Source organism: Bos taurus, chromosome 12 (genome assembly GCF_002263795.3).
Source record: "Bos taurus isolate L1 Dominette 01449 registration number 42190680 breed Hereford chromosome 12, ARS-UCD2.0, whole genome shotgun sequence".
NCBI lineage: Eukaryota > Metazoa > Chordata > Mammalia > Artiodactyla > Bovidae > Bos > Bos taurus.
In genome coordinates, this window is record NC_037339.1 from 11,745,488 (window position 1) to 11,764,328 (window position 18,841).

The following is an 18,841-nucleotide window of genomic DNA, read 5'->3' on the forward strand; positions in this document are numbered from 1 at the left end:
TGCTAGACAGTCAGTCAGTTCAGTCGCTCAGTCATATCCGACTCTTTGCAACCCCATGGACTGCAGCACGCCAGGCCTCCCGGAGTTCACCCAAACTCATGTCCATTGAGTCATTGATGCCATCTAACCATCTCATCCTCTGTCGTCCCTTTCTCCTCCTGCCTTCAATCTTTCCCAACATCAGGATCTTTTCCAATGAATTAGCATCAGTCCTCAGCTTCAGCATCAGTCCTTCCAATGAATACTCAGGACTGACTGATATCTTTTAGGATGGACTGGTTGGATCATGTTGCAGTCCAAGGGACTCTCAAGAGTCTTCTCAGCATCAAAGTTCAAAAGCATCAATTCTTTGGTGCTCAGCTTTCTTTATAGTCCAACTCTCACATCCATACATGACTACTGGAAAAACCATAGCTTTAACTAGACGGACCCTTTGTCAGCAAAGTAATGTCTCTGATTTTTAATATACTGTCTGGGTTTGTCATAGCCTTTTTTCCAACAAGCAACTGTCTTTTAACTTCATGGCTGCAGTCACTATCTGCAGTGATTTTGGAGCCCAAGAAAATAATGTCTGTCACTGTTTTCATTGTTCCCCATCTATTTGCCATGAAGTGATGGGACAGGACGCCACGATTTTATTTTTTTCAATGTTGAGTTTTCAGTCAACTTTTTCACTTTCCTGTTTGAGCCATGAACTTAGAACCTCAAATACCTTAGGGTAAAATAAAGCTTTCTAATGAAATTAAGGGCAGAATTATAAGACACAAATTACATTACATATCAGTGATATAACAGCTACCTGGTAATTGGATACAAACGATTCCTGGAATGACTGTAACTGATTGGGGGTTTATATAATATACACGAGTTGGTCATCTTCTCTGCTGTGTTAGTGCTACAGTTTCTTTAACAGCATTTCTCTGCCCATTTCCTGTTTACACCTGGGAACTCTAACTCCCTTCTGGACAGAGTCCTGGACTCTGTGCCAGCAAGCTCCCTCAGCATTCGTCTCGGGGCTCCCCTCCCTCTCCTTGCACCCCAACTCCACTAAGCTCACTCTGTGCCCCCATTTGAGGACTCCCCCCAGCAGCGCCGTCTTGGGGTTCTGGGAGGCCAAGTGCAGAAGGCAGCGCAAATTTCAGGACGTGCAGCTGTGTATGTGCGGCCATGACCTGGTCACCTGGAGATGAAAGGGGTCATCGAAGGGAACTGGAGAGAACATAGCACAGAGTCCAGAAACCCCAGGTTAATGTGGGGCCCTGGGGCTGAACTGCGGGGAGCTGGGTGGCCGCTATATTTCCTGTGTACTGCCCACGTCTCCTCTGTCTCCTGCGATGTGACTCTAATTCTTTACACCTGGGAATGTTTCTATCCTGTCTCCTTCCACTGACAGCACGTACCCTAGCTGCTAACACAGTGTGGGATTCTGGCTGTGCAGCCAGGCAAGGCAACTTAACACCAGCCTGGTTTTAAGCAACATGCTTTATGGCCCATTTTTGACTTGAAGGCAATGGCAACCCACTCCAGTATTCTTGCCTGGAAAATCTCATGGATGGAGGAGCCTGGTAGGCTTCAGTCCATGGGGTCACTGAGTCGGACATGACTGAGTGACTTCACTTTCACTTTTCACTTTCATGCATTGGAGAAGGAAATGGCAACCCACTCCAGTGTTCTTGCCTGGAGAATCCCAGGGACGGGGGAGCTTGGTGGGCTGCCGTCTATGGGGTCACACAGAGTCGGACACGACTGACGTGACTTAGCAGTAGCAGACCTGTCTTAATGCCATTTGTAGGATGAGTGAGTTTAATGTAGTTAGAGAATGAGGCTGGGCATCTGTAAGGCACAGATTTCAAGTGAAGGAAAGTGCCTGAGGGGATGGAAGCAGTGTCTGAGAGGAGGGAGTGTGCAGCAGAGCGGGGACTGGCCTGAATGCCAAAGCCTCAATTCCAACCCAGTGTGGCCCCTCACTCACGGGGTCATCCTGGGGAAGTCACTCAGCCTTTCTGGGCCTGAGTTTTCTCATTTCAAAATGAAACACCAAAGCAAATTCTTTCTAGTTCTAAGTTTGGGGTTTCTGTTGCTGTCTATCTGCACATCGCGGTGTCTGCATTGCGGGGCCTGGGCTGTCTCCAGCTGCCATGCTCCAGAGCGCGTGGGCTCAGTGGGTGCAGGGCCCGGGAGTCTCCAGCTGCCGTGCTCCAGAGCGCGTGGGCTCAGTGGCTGCAGGGCCCGGGAGTCTCTAGCCGCGGAGCCTGGCCTTAGTTGCCCCGTGGCACATGCCAAGTTAGTTTCCCGACCGGGGATCAAACCCGTGTCCCCTGCAGGGGAAGGTGGATTCCCAACAAGTGGACCACGGGGGAAGTCTCTGCTTCTAAGTTCCTTACAAATAGGATCCTTGTCTACATTTGTTTCAATCCTAAAGTTTAAGAAATATGAGTTGTCATCAGAAATTTATTTGAGTAAAATGAAAGTTGTATAAAGAATACTTTGATATAATCATGTTAAGTTTGTTTTTTTCTTCAAATTGATTCACTGAGACTTAAAAGAATTATTTTTTGAGAGGCAGCTCGATGTCATGGACAAAAAATATTTCAATGGAAATTAGAAGACTGGCTTTTGATCTTGGTTCTGGTGAAATAACTTTGGAGGAAGTTCCTTATCTTCTCTTGGCTTTCCTTAACCAGAAATTGAGGGGGAAGACTGGCAGAAGTGTGATGTAAGTACATCACATGGTTCTTCTGGTTGATAATGTTTTACATACTCATTATAATAACTACATAATTATTGTACTCATTATAACATTGGCTTAAACAAAATTCCAGTACAAACCTATTGAGGGGATGTATGATATAGTGGGTTTGGAAGATATTAACTGTGTATCTTATAGTCGGGATGGGAAACTGAAAGAGAGCTAAATCTTGAATGCACATTGTTGAGGTCAAAAGATAATGCTTAATGTAGAAAAATCAAGAAGAAACTTAAGTACATTATTTAAAGATATGGGGGAAAGAAATGAATCAGCAAAAAGAGGGAAAAGAGTTTGCTTCTGAGCTATTTTTCAGGGCAAGTCTGTACATATATAACTTAGACGAACCTTCAAGTGCCTCTCTTCCTCCTTCCTGTCAGACTGCCTACCTGCCTGTGGTAGCCTTTAATAAAGCCCCAGCTGTGAGCAGGACTTCTGCTTGGTGCTAAGGACATAAAGACACAGGACCCAGCTTTGCACGTCATGGAGCTTCCAGCCAGGTGTGGATCTGTGCTTGTGAATCAGTGCAGAGAGTGGGTGGAGATCCATGCCAGGGTGAGTAAGCAGGACCTGTGAGTAGAATGTACTGGAAAGGCTCCTGAGGCTGGCTGTATCAGGGAAGGCTTCCTGGAAGAGGTAACACCCAAGAAGAATCTTGAAGGAACAGGAAGAGTTGGGAAGTCCAGGAGGCTGGGGATTTCAGGCAGAAAGAACAGCTGGAGGGGTGCTCGGCTGAACGCAGGGGATGAAGTGATCATTGACACAAAGAGCCCTTTGTCTCTGCTGATACAGCTCCTACAGCACAGGGACGATCTACCCGCAGTGCATACTCCCGGAGGTTTATGATGATGAAATGTCTCCTCCTTGGCGCAGACTGCCATGCCTAAGTGGAATAAGCTTATCAGAGCACACTGAGGTTTATGTGAAAACCCCCGGGATCCAAGAAGTTAGAGTCACACGCACTAGAGTAATAGCAAATGAGATTTGCGGGGTCCAGAAAAAACACTAGAGTGTGCTAAACACCAATGGGAAGAACCCAGAAAGGAGAGAGAGTGAAGACACCCGACAAAAAGGAGACAAAGGATGCAGCAAAATCTCTGCTCCCAGATGGGAGGACAGACTGGCCTTGGATGGGGAGGAGGGGGCGCTGGCATAGCTTTGGTGAGTGGGCTTCTATAACTGCACCTGGGGAGCTGGAGGAGCTGCATTCTGGTAGCTTCTGTTTTCTTTGGGAAGCAGGAGACTGAAACATTGTCAGAGAATATGGGAGAGTATAGCTTGAAGTCTGGAGAAAGTAGGGATTGGTGAGAATATTCTCCAGGCAAGAATACTAGAGTTGGTAGCCAACTCTAGTATTTCCTTCTCCAGTGGATCTTCCCAACCCAGGGATCGAGCCCAAGTCTCCTGCGTTGCAGGTGGACTCTTTTCCATCTGAGCCACCAGGGAAACTCCATTATTATGCATTCTAGGCTTAAGAGACTTTTTACAACAGTCAACATAATTTTGAAATTTCCCAACACATTCCTTTAAATGGAAGTTTTGTGGAATACAGTCATCTGTTTGAAGATTACTAAGTACCTATAAGATAGATACACTGGTTGTGGGGGGGGGGGAAAAGAGATAAAGAAGCTAGATGAATAAAATCCAAAACTATAATTTGGACAAATTGCAGGTATCTGGACATGAGGAAAGCAGTCCTGAAAATGACACCTTCTAGAAGTCGTTCCTGAATTTCTCAAACAACAGCTGCTTTCATTCTCCTAGGCTGTCACCATTCAAGCCTCCTCCACAGTGTCTTCTGTGACACAATAGTCTTATTAACCCAGGTGTGGTTTTCCCTCTGCCATCCTCTGGGCACCTTAAAAGCACCAGCCCACAGCCTAAATGTTTGCAACCTTTGAAGTGGCTATGTACATCCAAGAGGGCTTCCCAGGTGGCTCAGATGGTAAAGCATCTGCCTGCAATGCAGGAGACACCGGTTCATCCCTGCGTCAGGAAGATCCCCTGGGGAAGGACATGGCACCCACTCCAGTATCCTTGCCTGGAGAATCCCACAGACACAGGAGCCTGACAGGCTACAGCCCATGCGGTCACAAAGAGCTGGACCTGATTGAGCAACTTAACAACAGCAACATATACATCCAAGAGGAAATGTTATCTGATTTATACAGACTGGCCTTATGCTCATGCAGGTAAACTCTTGGGACATCAAGTGAGCTATCCTAAGAACAGAGGGTTTCAGCAACAGCAACCTCTCAGCTAAGGGCTGGGCTGAGCTGGGAGCAACCGTGCTCCAATTTGGGCCGGGTCTGCACTCTGTTTTACCGTTTCAAGAGGGCTCCTCACAGGCCGGCAAAGAAAATTCAAGGAAATGAAACAACTCCCTCCCCCGCTCCTATTCTTCTTAGATACAAAAGACAGATAATTATCTAAAGTATTTCTCAATCTGAACAAAATGGAAACGTGACCTTTGGGTCTGTCTGCGGCAGAGCCTGCTCACGTCAGTGCTTGGAGCAGAAGTAAAGCAATGTGCAGGCTTGGGGAACGCTCTCGGGGGCCGGATTTTACTCTCCCTCACGTTTCACACACCATAAATAAAGAGAAATAGTTTACCAGGCAGCGGTACCCGAACAGCTCTGAGTCACCCCGAGGGAGTGATAAAATTCTCCTGCTGGTAGACTTACACAAACCAAGATGCAATGAATTCTTCTGGATACTCCCTTTGCTCAATAAAGCTGAAAGTTTTAAACCTGAAAGATGGCTAGACTAAGAGGGAAAATAAATCAATCTGGCAAAAAAGTAATCATTCAAAGTGTGGCGAGATTAACTGAAACAGAGGAGACCCACTTCAGTGATGTAAAAAGCATATGCTTGCTAGTTAAAAACCTCCATTTCTAGCATTTGGCCTATTTTTAAATGCAATGGATGAACTCTGTCTAGTGATCTGACTATTTAATGCTAAATTCAGAGCTTCTGTTTACTATCTGATTTGTTTATACTCAAAATAGCAGGTAGAATACATTTCAAAGTCTGTAGCTTCTTACAGATCTAGCTTTTGCTTGGTGGCAATTATTACTAGATAATGGGGCTTGAGTGGATCATTCTGGTGATGATGAAATGTTAGATTACTTTTGACTTAAAAAAAAAAATGTGGCCATGCTTTAAGGAGTGTGGGATCTTAGTTCCCCAACTGGGGATCGAACCCCCACCAGCTGCATTGGAAGTATGGAGTCTTAACCACTGGACCTTCAGGGACGTTCCTTCTTATTTGTTTTTAAAGTTTATTTTATTAAATTACTTTTGGAAAGGGATATTTCCAATTTATTGAAGCAAAGTATCCAAACAATTAATTGCTTTATTCTCTTTAAAGGAAAAACCCACAAAAACAAAGAGGACAAGATAAAAACAGGTTAGGGAGAAAGAGACAATCAGTCTGAGAAGGTCTCCTGTCCAGTCTTGATCTCTGATAACCACTGGGTTTATCAACACTTGCACAGAACTTTCTGCTTCAAAGAACCCTTCCTTGTTTTTTTCTTCCAAGATATACAAACATATTCTTAAAAAAATCTTCAAGCACCTGCTTGAATGAACACAAAGGACGAAGGAGAAGAGCAAGGGAATGATGCTGTTTCTGGGCAAGATCTGGATACAGGGGTTGGAGGCATTTTCTGGGGGAAGGAATGTACTTAGAATGAATGCCTCGAGTAAGAGTAACAGTTCTTTTAGAAAAAAGGTAATTTGAAATACTAATAAGAAAAAACAAATTATAACTAAAATATGAATTATATGAAGAATAATTAGTTTTCAAAGCATCTAGAGATCACTGGTTTTGAGAAAAACTACAATGCTAGTCAAAGTCAGTGGATAGATTATTTCACTTTGAAACCTCTAGAAATTTAATGTTTGGGGGATGTGCTTAGTTGTCATGCATAGCAGGTCAAGTTCTTTTGGAATTCTAAACCTTCTTAGGTGTCCTGGCTCAGCTTTTTTGTAAGGAGTTCGAATGGCTATCTACTGGGGACGGGATATTCCTGCTGTGGTGTCCATGATTAGCTCTAAGATGGTTGCTATGTTCTTGTTACTTATTAAAAGAAAGCAATTTCCATCAGTCTTGGGAGATTCTGACCGTGGGAATAATGTCTCCTGTGGTGACCCCAGGATCTCAGGTAGCAAGATACTGTGTGGTATTTGAGAATGCATTACGGGTTTATAATGCAAAGAAGACTTTCATTAAGACATGGTAAGTGGGAGGAGTGGGGAACCCTTTTCCTGGTATGCAAATGTTTTGTATGAGGATACATTCTGAACTCATAATTCCAAAATACCAGAGGGATCCTACAAAACCACATTCTACATAAAATAAAACAAACAGAAATAAAATGACTAATAACCAGTTTATCACGTGACCTGCTGGACTGGGGTAGTCCTTATTAACATCTATTGTCCCAAAGTAATTATTAATAGCACCCATCTCCTTCTCACACGTGGAATCACATGGTCGTCCTATAATAACCAAGAATGTGGATAACACCCAGCCTGTTGGAGTTTATTACTCCATCTGCATATTGAATTAAACTTTCTTTCTGGGTAGTAACTGCCACAGGCCATACTGGGTTATATATGTCTCACCATCTGGCAGAAGAGTGCATACATATTTGTCTATATTTGTCTGTAAGGATCTGTTTATTCCAAGCCCACATTAACACCACTTTTCTGAAAGTAGAATGGTTTGAATTTTGAGATAAAAAATTAGTTTTTCAAAATTCACAAATAAAATTTCTAGTATCAGTTTTCTTACAGTGACTCTTTATGAAAACTTACAGCATAATAGATACACTTCAGCTTTTCCAGATACTTCTATACACTCTGAAAGAAAGTGAAAGTGTCAATCACTCAGTGTGTGATCCCAAAGCTCCCCTGTCCATGGGATTGCCATTCCCTTCTCCAGGGGATCTTTCCAACCCAGGAATCGAACCTGCGTCTCCTGCATTGCAGGCAGATTCTTTACTGTCTGAGCCACCAGGAAACAGGTTTCTCTGCCGGCTGTGGCCTTAGCCCCAAATGTCGCTCAGCCTCAAGCCAGCTCCGCTGCGGCCCTGTCTCTCTGCACTCAGTTCTACCTGACCGATTGCCTTTTCCCTTGGGGACAAGTCCCTACCTTGGATCTCTCTGTTAGCAACCAGGTCTCAATTTGACTCCCCATGGCATGAGTCTGTGCACTGGTCCCCTGCTTCATCTTTTCTCTGGAGTTTCAGGGATCCCTTTGCCCGATCCAGAACCCCTTCTTCCTAGACTCCCAGCTGCAGTCAGCCATCACACTCCTGGTTCTCTATTTAGCCTGTGCTCTTTTCAGTAAGGACAGACACTCAGGACTTCTCAACTTGGGACAGCTGGCACCCGGGACAGTGCCTGGTGAGCAGGAGATTTCAACAACCAGTTAAGTGCTGAATGAATGCCGAAGCTACCTTCTCATCACCTGGAGCTGGGGTTCCTTCCAAGTGCCCCTTCCACCTGTCTCTTTCCATGTGAGCAGGAATGAAATTCACACTGGGCTCCCATTGCCAGCACTAGGCTCTGGGGTGGGCAGTCTGGAGAAAGTGACTCTTTTTTCCTGATTTGTCCAGAGATGGCCCTTTGGCAATCCACCCTCCCCTTGTTGTTCAGTTGCTCAGTTGTGTCCGACTCTTTGCGACCCCACGGACTGCAGCATGCCAGGATTCCCTGTCCTCCACCATCTCCCAGAGTTTGTTCAGACTCATGTCCATTGAGTTGGTGATGCCATCCAACCATCTAATCCTCTGTTGTCCCCTTCTCTTCCTGCCTTTGATCTTTCCCAGCATCAGGGTCTTTTCATATCAGGTGGCCCAAGTATTGAGATTCTCAGTTCTTCCAATGAATATTCAGGGTTGATTTCCTTTAGGACTGACTAAGGATTGACTTGTTTGATCTCCTTGCAGTCCGAGGGGCTCTCAAGAGTCTTTTCCAGCATCACAGTTTAAAAGCATCATTTCTTTGGCGCTCAGCCTTCTTTATGGTCCAGCTGTCACATCCATACATGACTACTGCAAAAACCATAGCTTTGACTATACGGACCTTTGTTGGCAAAGTGATGTCTCTGCTTTTTAATATACTGTCTAGGTTTGCTACGGGACTTCCCTGGTAGCTCAGTTGGTAAAGAAGCTGCCTGCAATGCAGGCCACCGGTTCAATTCCTGGGTCGAGAAGATCCCCTGGAGGAGGACATGGCACCCCACTCCAATATTCTTGCCTGGAGAATCCCCACGGACAGAGGAGCCCGGCGGGCTACAGTCCGTGGGGTTGCAAAGAGTCGGACACAACTGAGAGACTAAGCACAGCACTGAGAGATAAACCCAGCACAGTGGTTTATCATAGCTTTTCTTCCAAGGAACAAGTTCGCTAGCTCTGCACAGCGGCCCATATGTGCTGGAAGATCACTCCCACATGGAAATGTTTTAAGTGAGGTTGGATAAGCGCAGCTCTCAAGGAACAAACCCTGGGAGAGTAAATCTGTTATCTCCTTTCTTACTTCTTATCATATTATGTAAAATCCCAAGGATTCTGCTTGAAAGTTCATAAAGACAGACTTCATCAAGGTTTAAAGACAAGAATCTTAGTATGTGAGCTGACTAACGCGGATGCTTTGTATTGTGCTATTATTCAATATATTACAGCATTTTTCTCTCCAGGGAAGTGGAGTGACTACTCTTAGCTACAGGAAAACCCTTGTAAAGCTCTTTCTGAGGATTTCCTCATATCGGCCTTCACGCAATACCTAGACATGTTGCATGTGAAGAAAAACAGCATGTAGGGAGGTGGTCTACCCTGCCCATAGGCACTTTTCTTGGGTGATCAAAAAATATGTATTTTGTTCAGTCTTAGTAGAAGAGACATGTATTCCTGCTACTCAAAATGTCCTCTAACAGTGGTTAAGAGCACAGACAGTGGAACCAATTTCCTTGGATTCAAATCCTGGCTCTTGATACTTGTTAGTTTGGTAAGGTACTTCATTGTTAAATGAGGTTAACAACCTTATAGGGATGTGTCAAGAAGGGTTAATATGCATACTCACTGGGAACAGTGCCTGGCCACATTAAATGTATATGTGTTAATTATTGAAAGTGAAAGTGTTAGTCGATCAATCGTGTCCAATTCTTTGCGACCACATAGACCATAGCCCGCCAGGCTCCTCTGTCATGGGATTTCCCAAGCAAGAACACTGGAGTGGGTTGCCATTCCCTTCTCCAGGGGATCTTCCCGACCCAGGGTTTGAACCTGGGTCTCCTGCATTGCACGCAGATTCTCTGCCATATGAGCCACCAGGGGAGTTCAAGTGTTAACTATTATTACTATTTTATTTTCTGAGTGTGAAATAGACACTGCTTAGTACAAAATACTCATTTTTTTCAGTAGAGATGAGCCAAATATCTATCAGATTAATATCAGCACTGGGAAAAAGTTAACTTAGGATTTTAATCAAGAATATTTTCTGAAATTTAGGCTGAGAATTCTACACTCTTATAATAACACTCCCCTCTCTTATAGTAACTCTTATAATAACACTATATGTCCAGTCTTATACTAACACTCATGATCTGCTGTTCATTCATGACCTCTCACAGGAAGTTCAATGTTGCTGCAAGTATTACAAACACCAAACTGATGTTTCCTAATGCAGTGCACACTCTGCCCAGAACGCGGCAGCCCCTTTATGGCTTTGGCAGCTGGAATGAGAACTTGACGACTTCTGAGCTCCTGAGAACATGTTTGCTCAAAACTGCAAAAGATGGGGCCTGAAGGGGACTCAAAACATTTTCAGCCGTATGGCTGCTCCAAGTAAGACTTGAGAGAAATGGATACCTTAAAAAATGAGAATGGAAGAGGCTGAAGTGCAAGGGAAAAGGCAGGTCTTTGCCTACAAATTTCAAGTTAGGCTTTGCTCTTCAGTTTATTTCACTTGTTCACTAGGATTTCTTTCTCTTAAAATCAGATACCATCAGATGTGCATTTCCCATTTTCTTCATAAGAATATATTCATCTAGAGGAAGAAAGGCATTTCCAAGAATGCAGAGAAGAGAATGTGTGCTATTTTTTTTTCCCTCTCGTTAAAGTTCTGAAAGAATATTCCTGATTGATATGTGCAGAGTTGAACCACGTTGCTGCTGAGAAGAATTCATTCATTCATTCATTCACTCAGTGAACCCTAATGAAGAGGGTCTCCCTGTGCTTGCACCAGGCGTTGGGAAGAGTGTGAACAATACATCCCTGACCCCTGCCCCTGCCCTCCTACTGCTGACAATCCAGGCACTTCACGTACATTACTTTTAATACTCACAATTCTTCATGTTAGGCATGGTTATTTCTACTTTGCAAGCCAGGAATCAAAGACTTAGAGAAGTGAAGTGACTTACCGTCACACAAAATTAAGTGGTGATGCTAGGATTCAAGTTCCAGTCCATCTCATTCCAAAAGCCACGTTTATCAGATTCTTTCTACTATATCACACTATCTTCAAATAATAAGTGTGAGTTTTTTATTCTTACACTTTTTCTTTTTTTTAAACAAGTGTGTTTTCGAGAGTTACAGAATTCAGTGTTTTACAAAGCGTAATATGGTTCAAGAAAGTGAGGAATATTTTTGAAAAACAATCACTTTTTCCTTCTTAATATATATCAGATTTATAAAAAACAATATCGGTTATTTGGACAATAGCTCAATGAGTAAGCATCTCTTCCAGAAGGTTAGTAAAATATAATATTTATACATGGTCTGAATCGGTTTTACACCAGCCCATCTTGAACATGACCAGCAGACTTAATGCCTGCTCTACAGTACAAAGCTGATGGTGTCACTTACTGGCCGTAGGACATAAAGCATATGACACAATGAGATCCTGTTTCTTCATCTGTAAAACGGGGGTATCATTGCCTGTCACATGGAGCTCTACAAAGAGTCAATGGAGGACAGAACAGAAAGCTTAACAGTGATGGGCACGCTTCAGTCCCTTTCCTTTGCCCCACATACGACACACTAGCTTTTCTAACAATGGTAGTAAATCTTACCTCTGTTTAGCATTTACAGACAAAAAATACCTCCACTGGAAATATCCCAGAGCATGAAGATCACTGCCTTCGATGCTCTGCTTGTAGCACAAACTTAGGTTTCCCTGGTGGCTCAGACAGTGAAGAGTCCGCCTGCAGTGCAGGAGACCTGGGTTCGATCCCTGGGTCAGGAAGATCCCCTGGAGAAGGGAATGGCAACCCACTCCAGTATTACTGCCTAGAGAATTTCATGGACAGAAGAGCCTGGTGGGCTACAGTCCATGGGGTCGCAAAGAGTCAGACAGGACTAAGCAACTGACAGACCTATGCTACAACCTAGATGGAAAGAAGCTCCTAGGTACATTTTTCTGGATGACTCAGATTAAGGGTGATTATGAAGGGTCTGAATGGATAATCCCTAAACCTCTAGGATTCTTTCACTTATGCAAATTAGGTCTCAGGGTAAGGGTGATTATAGAGGGGTTTGAATGGCTAATCCCCAAACCCCAAGGATTCTTTCACTTATGCAGATTAGGTAAAGACAGATGTACACACTAGGGCTTCCCCACTGGCTCAGTGGGAAAGAATCTGCCTGCAGTACTGAAGACACAGGAGATGCAGGTTCGATCCCTGGGTCAGGAAGAGCCCCTGCAGAAGGAACTGGCAACCCACTCCAGGATTCTTGCCTGGAGAATGCCATGGACAGAGGAGCTGCAGTCCACAGGGTTGCAAAGGGCTGGAACACAACTGAAGCAACATAAACAGCAGCAGCATACAAACACACCAACACATAGAGTTTATCTACAGAATGATATAATTGAAAAAAGAAGCGAGCACGTGTGTTCATTCAAGACTGTTGCTTGGAATTTTCCTCCTGAAAGCCTAAGCATTTATTTCATTCATCTGAGGAACACATGTTTACTGGGTGTCCAGGAAAGTGCAGGGCACTGTGCCAGCACTGGGCATACGGTGATGAACAAAACAGCGGTGCTTCTCCCTTTCAAAATCAGTTTTGAGGTCACATGTACTTATAAATAAATATTTATTTATTGATAAATAAATATTACTCAGATAATTCAGATAGGAGTGGCGTTAGCCTGAGTTTATCATAAAACTAGTTCTGGATTCCACCAACTAGGGGGAAATGTCACATGATGTATGTCGCAGACAATCTATACAACTAGCAGAGGGGGGCTCTTTACTAACATAGTATAAAAGTACCTCTGGGACGTCCCTGGCGATTCAGAATCAGATGAGTCTGATTGTTGTGACTATGATTCAGGTTGTTAAGAATCTGCCTGCTAATAAGCAGAGTACAGCATGAGAAACGCTGGGCTGGAGGAAGCACAAGTGGAATTAAGATTGCTGGAAGAAATATGAATATCCTCAGATATGCAGATGACACCACCCTTATGGCAGAAAGTGAAGAACTAAAGAGCCTCTTAATGAAAGTGAAAGAGGAGAATGAAAAAGTTGGCTTAAAGCTCAACATTCAGAAAATGAAGATCATGGCATCCGGTTCCATCACTTCATGGCAAATGGATGGGGAAACAGTGGAAACAGTGTCAGACTTTATTATTGGGGGCTCCAAAATCACTGCAGATGGTGACTGTAGCCATGAAATTAAAAGATGCTTACTCCTTGGAAGCAAAGTTATGACCAACCTAGACAGAATATTAAAAAGCAGGGACATTACTTTGTCAACAAAGGTCTGTCTAGTCAAGGCTATGGTTTTTTCAGTAGTCATGTATGGATGTGAGAATTGGACTATAAAGAAAGCTGAGCGCTGAAGAATAGATGCTTTTGAACTGTGGTGTTGGAGAATACTCTTGAGAGTCCCTTGGACTGCAAGGAGATCTAACCAGTCCATCCTAAAGGAAATCAGTCCTGAATATTTATTGGAAGGACTGATGCTGAGGCTGAAACTCCAATATTTTGGCCACCTGATGTGAAGAGCTGACTCATTGGAAAAGACCCTGATGCTGGGAAAGGTTGAAGACAGGAGGAGAAGGGGACGACAGAGGATGAGATGGTTGGATGGCATCACTGACTCAATGGACATGGGTTTGAGTAAACTTCAGGAGTTGGTGATGGACAGGGAGGCCTGGCGTGCTGTGGTTCATGGGGTCGCAAAGAGTCACTCACGACCGAGTGACTGAACTGAACTGAATGCAGGGAATATGGGTCCGACCCCTGGTCTGGAAAGATTTCAGATGCTTTGAGGCAACAAGCCCATGTGCCACAACTATGAGCCTGCTCGCCCACAGCCTGTGCTCCGCGGCGAGAGAGGGCACCGCGCTGAGAACCCTGCGCACCGCAGCTAGGGAGCCGCTCGCTCTCTGCAGCTAGAAAGCCTGAGCATGGCAACGGAGACCCAGCGCAGCCAAAATTAATTAATTAATTTTTATAAAGTACCTCTGGACTCTGTAGCCCCAGGTAGTGTCTCGGGTTTCCTGAGCCTGATCACTGCTTATTATGATGATAAAAAAAAGATTCCCCTTTTTAGCCTTAGATAAAATCCTATCCAAATAATTCTTCTGAAGCTTGAGATTACATTACTTATCTCATTCAGGTTTTAAAAATATTTCTAATTTTTTTCTGCCAGTAACCAAGCCCTTTTCCCTCACGGAGAAAGACCTTGGTTTCTGAAACAGTTCTTCCCTTGACATTTCTTGGTGGGGGTGGGCATTATTTCCCCTGAAAAGTAAACAAGGGGATAAAAACAAGGTGACTCAAAGGATGAGGAAGTCTGTTTTTCTAGAGAACAAAAGGCCTTTTCACAGTATGTCAAAGATTTAACTGTGAACTTTCCTGAACGTAAACACTGTTCAAATGGCAAAAGGAATTTCATCTATGTCTATAAAAGTTCCTGCACAATAGTTCTTGCTTGAAGCTACATTTGGCAGTCAGTAAAATAATCTTTTTCTTCAAATGCTTTGCATACAGACCTACAAAAACGTTTTTATTGTCTCAGAAGTGATACAGTTATAATTACCTTCATAATAGCAATAATACCACAGATCAGAGTACTGCTAAAGGCAAGTCATGTCATGAATTACAAGTGACATCATTTATGCCTAGAGTCTTCATGAATAAAGAAATATTTTATGAGAGAGTTTAAAATATTAGGCTGATGCTTTCCATTTAGCAAAAAAAAAAATTTTAAGTTATAGGGCACTAGAGTTTAAAAGCAGATTTTGTGAAAACTGAGGTACAGCTGATTTGCAATGTTGTGTTAGCTTCCGGCATACTGCACAGCAATTCAGTTATACACACACACATTCTCTTTCACATTCTTTTCCCTTATAGCTTATTACAAATGAGAATAGTTCCCAGTTCTATACTTTAGTAAAGGCAGACTTTGTTATGATCATAGAAGACAACTATTAATGTTTTAAACTGACAGAAATTATGAGATTTCAGTAAGCTAAAACATTTAATTTTCCTACTTTAAAGTTTTATTCTTTACAAGCCTAGTTCTCAATAACTAAAAATTGATGCTGGTAATTATGTTGATAATATTGAATAGAGCTCCACGCCACAACCAAGTTATATAACTATTACGGAAAGGCAGAGATCTTTCCTTACCCATCTGCAGATTTTGCAGACATCCCATGATCACCGTCACTAGCCCAAACCCCACTGCAGCCAGATGCTAGGGTTCTTTCTCTCATCATTAAGGAAGGATTGCACAACTGCTAGAATATGAGGAGGAGTACAACTCAGGGTCAGAGGATGTGGAGATTTCCTTTTGGGTTTTCTATTTCCAAATACTGAGTATGAAACGAGACTCAGATGTCCTCCAGGCCCCAGTGTGGCCGGGCTTAGTGTGCATCCGTGTGGCATCCCCCTCCTCCGTCCCCTTGCACGGATCTGGGCAGCATCCGTTCTTTCCATGGAACGTGTGTCATTCAGGCAGACTGATGAAGGAGCGCGTTGCTTCCTCGGAGTTCCTGGGAGAGCGGAGGACACAGAGGAGCTCTTGAATGACCTATCCCACGTGGAGGAACAGGACTGAGAGAGGGCGATGGCATCTCTGGAGACCCCTGGCTGGAAGGGGTCCAGCGAGTCTCCTGGGGTGGAACATGAGATTCCACATTCCAGGAAGGGACTGAGGTGGGCAGAGGCGCCATAAGGCTCATGCTGTAAAAACAGTAAGAAAGGATGATTCCCCCAATGCCCTCTTCCCCAGTTCCATTTCCTAAGGAAAGGAAGAGTCCTAAAGACACAGAACCGCCTTTTCAGCTGCTGCCATCAAATACATGTACAATCTCAGATAGGTCACTTAATCTTTCCAGGCCTCAGTTTACTCATTGGGGTTGCCTTGTGGTCTCTGAGGTACCTAAAGTTATTAATGATACCAAACATTTGGTTGTTGCTGTTCAGTCACTAAGTCGTGTCCGACTTGTTCTGACCCCATGGACTGTAGCCCGCCAGGCACTTCTGTCTTTGGGATTTTCCAGGCAAGAATACTGGAGTGGGTAACCATTCCCTTCTCCAGGGGATCTTCCTGGACCAGGGATCAAAACCACATCTTCCTGCACTGCAGGCGGATTCTTTCCCACTGAGCCACCAGGGAAGCCCTGCAAATATTTACTGCGTGCTACTATTTGCCATATGCTGAAATATGCATGGGTCATGAATATCAGTACTTGTCATACACTCTACCCATGGGTTATCTCAAGTTTTATCACTCCCATTTAACGTGAAGAGCCTGAGGCTTGGGGAGGCACAGTGAGTTGTTTGCAGTCACACAGCTGGTACGGAGAGGAGCCAGGATGCAGAGGCTGGTCTGTCTGGTTTCAGAGTTGGTCCTTTTATGAGTTATGCCAGATTTCCCCCATTTCATGATTTTCACCATAGTAAACAGGTGTGAGTCATTTGTTTAAAAAAAAAAAGAGGAACCATTAGTTTGTGACCGGAAGAATGGACTGGATATGATCCATAGCTTTGCTCCTTGTAGGAGAGGAAGTTTGGCTCCTTCCTTCGGCTTTTGTCTGCCGTGTCTCTCTTCCTGGCATCTGGCAGGGTGGAACTGCCCATCGACTTGGCAAAGACCAGGCCATCCGCTGGGCTCCACTTTCCACGTGTGCCACCACTGTGCACCAAATGCGTAATAGGCTTCCTGGTGGCTCCCACGCTGGTGAATGAGCTGATTGGTTTATGACTTGTCTCCTTTAGGGAAATCCAGTCAGTCTGTTTCTCTCTGCTCTACCTCTCCTGTGCCTGCACCTGATGGGGGAGGTCAAGCTGAGGCCTCTGCGGGTATGGCTCAGAGTCTAAGGGAAGGAAGCAGGAAGACCCACTTTGGCTGCCAGGCTCAAGTCTTGCTTTCTTTTACTACTCCTGCACTGAGTGTAGATGGGTATGAGGCAGGAGGAAGATGGGCCTCCCAGGGCAAAGCAACTGGAGATTCACTTTCTATTGACAGAAACTCCAAGACAAGAACAGCAGGGCAATTAAGGCGAGGAGGCTGGGCCCTGCCCAGATCACATATTTCTTGCTCTCAAAGTCAGGAGATGGCTCTGCGCAGAAAGGCTCATTGGAGGCCAAAGGGGAGTCATGTCAAGGGATGTTCTACCCAGATGCCTTTTCAGTAAAATCCATCTTGGCTAAGAGATGCATGCAACACACATTGGAGAGTCCTGAGATATACCAATTTGATATACCTGAACCAGACAAATCAAAATGATTGGCCAAAGGAAACCCAGAAGAAATACCCCATAAAAGTAATTCAAACTACCAGAAGGGCCATGACTCAGCAACTCAGGGACTTTCCCTGAGTCTGCCTGTGTGTCTGTCCATAGGTACTGTACTCTTTTTCCTCCGAATACATACTTGACTTGCTCCACTACTTTCCCTCTTTGTGGAAATTCTTTTCTGCAAAGCCGAAGGGCCAGGACCTTTGTCACTGACCACTGGTCTGGTGGCTAGCATCTGGTCCTTTCCCAGCCCAGTCTCTGGCTGGGAACCAAGCCCTGCCCCAAGCCATTGCACCCAAGATCAGGTACTGGTCCATTTACTAATAACCTAGTATATACACATTGGTACTTGGTGTCCCTTTTGGGTAGATTTTTCGTGTTCACAGCTCCCTTGGTTTGGAATCCTGCGGAGGCAAGGCATAAGCGATAGATAAGACATCCCTAAGTCCTAGCCTCATACAATCTAATACCCTTAAGTTCTCAGGTTGCCTATAACAAGTACAGAACCTGAGTTAGTGACTTAAAAACTACCCATGAAGGAAAGTCCAGGCCCAGATGGTTTCACCATCGAATCCTTTCAGATATTTATAGAAGAATTAATAGCAACTCTTTGCAAGAATTGTTACAAATAATACTTTTCAACTGATGCTGTGAAGCCAATATTATCCTGATACCAAATATCAGAAAAAGACATCACAGGAGAGAACACTACAGATCAGTATTTTTCATAAAAATAGATGCAAGAGTTTTCAACAAAATAATAGCGAACTTAAAACCAGCAATACATTAAAAAAGGATTATATGCTATGACCAAGTGGGCTTTATCCCAGGAATGCAAGACTGGTTTCACATGAAATTCAATTAATACAAAACACCATATTAGTAGAATAAAGTGGGGGAAAAAACACACGATCACCTTCACAGCTGCATAAAAAGCATTTGACAAAATTCAACACTCTTTCATGATAAGAACACTCAATAAACTAGGGATGTAAGGGAACTCCCTCAAACTGATAAAGGTTATCTACAAAAAAACCCACAGCTAATACCATGCTTAATGATAAAAGACTGACTGTTCTCTTCCTTGATGAGTAACAAGACAAGGATGCCCACGCTGTACCAATTTAACACTGTACTGAAGAGTCTAGTCAAAATGGAAACAAAAGGCATCAAGATTGGAAAGAAAGAACTAAAGCTACCTCTATGTGCAGATGAAATAGTCTTGTACATGTAGAAAGTCCTAAGGCATCCACTAAAAACCGTCAGAACTAATAAACAAGTTCACCAAATTTGCGGGATACAAGATACAAAGTAAAAGTCAATTGCATTCATATA

The 18,841-nt window shown here is 43.8% G+C and overlaps 1 protein-coding gene across 9 annotated transcripts in view; it reads right to left on the reverse strand.

The window, feature by feature from the left end:
* The window catches only part of VWA8 (von Willebrand factor A domain containing 8), a 416,362-nt gene that overhangs the window by 90,016 nt on the left and 307,505 nt on the right, over nucleotides 1-18,841 (reverse strand). The window contains exon 39 of one of the 9 annotated variants that reach the window (XM_059892193.1): nucleotides 14,746-15,757. The exons of the other annotated variants lie outside the window; for them this stretch is intronic. Coding sequence (XP_059748176.1) covers nucleotides 15,716-15,757 — 42 coding nt within the window. The 3' untranslated portion in view covers nucleotides 14,746-15,715. Of the gene's footprint in view, nucleotides 1-14,745; nucleotides 15,758-18,841 lie in introns of those variants that run through there. 9 annotated transcript variants of the gene reach the window in all.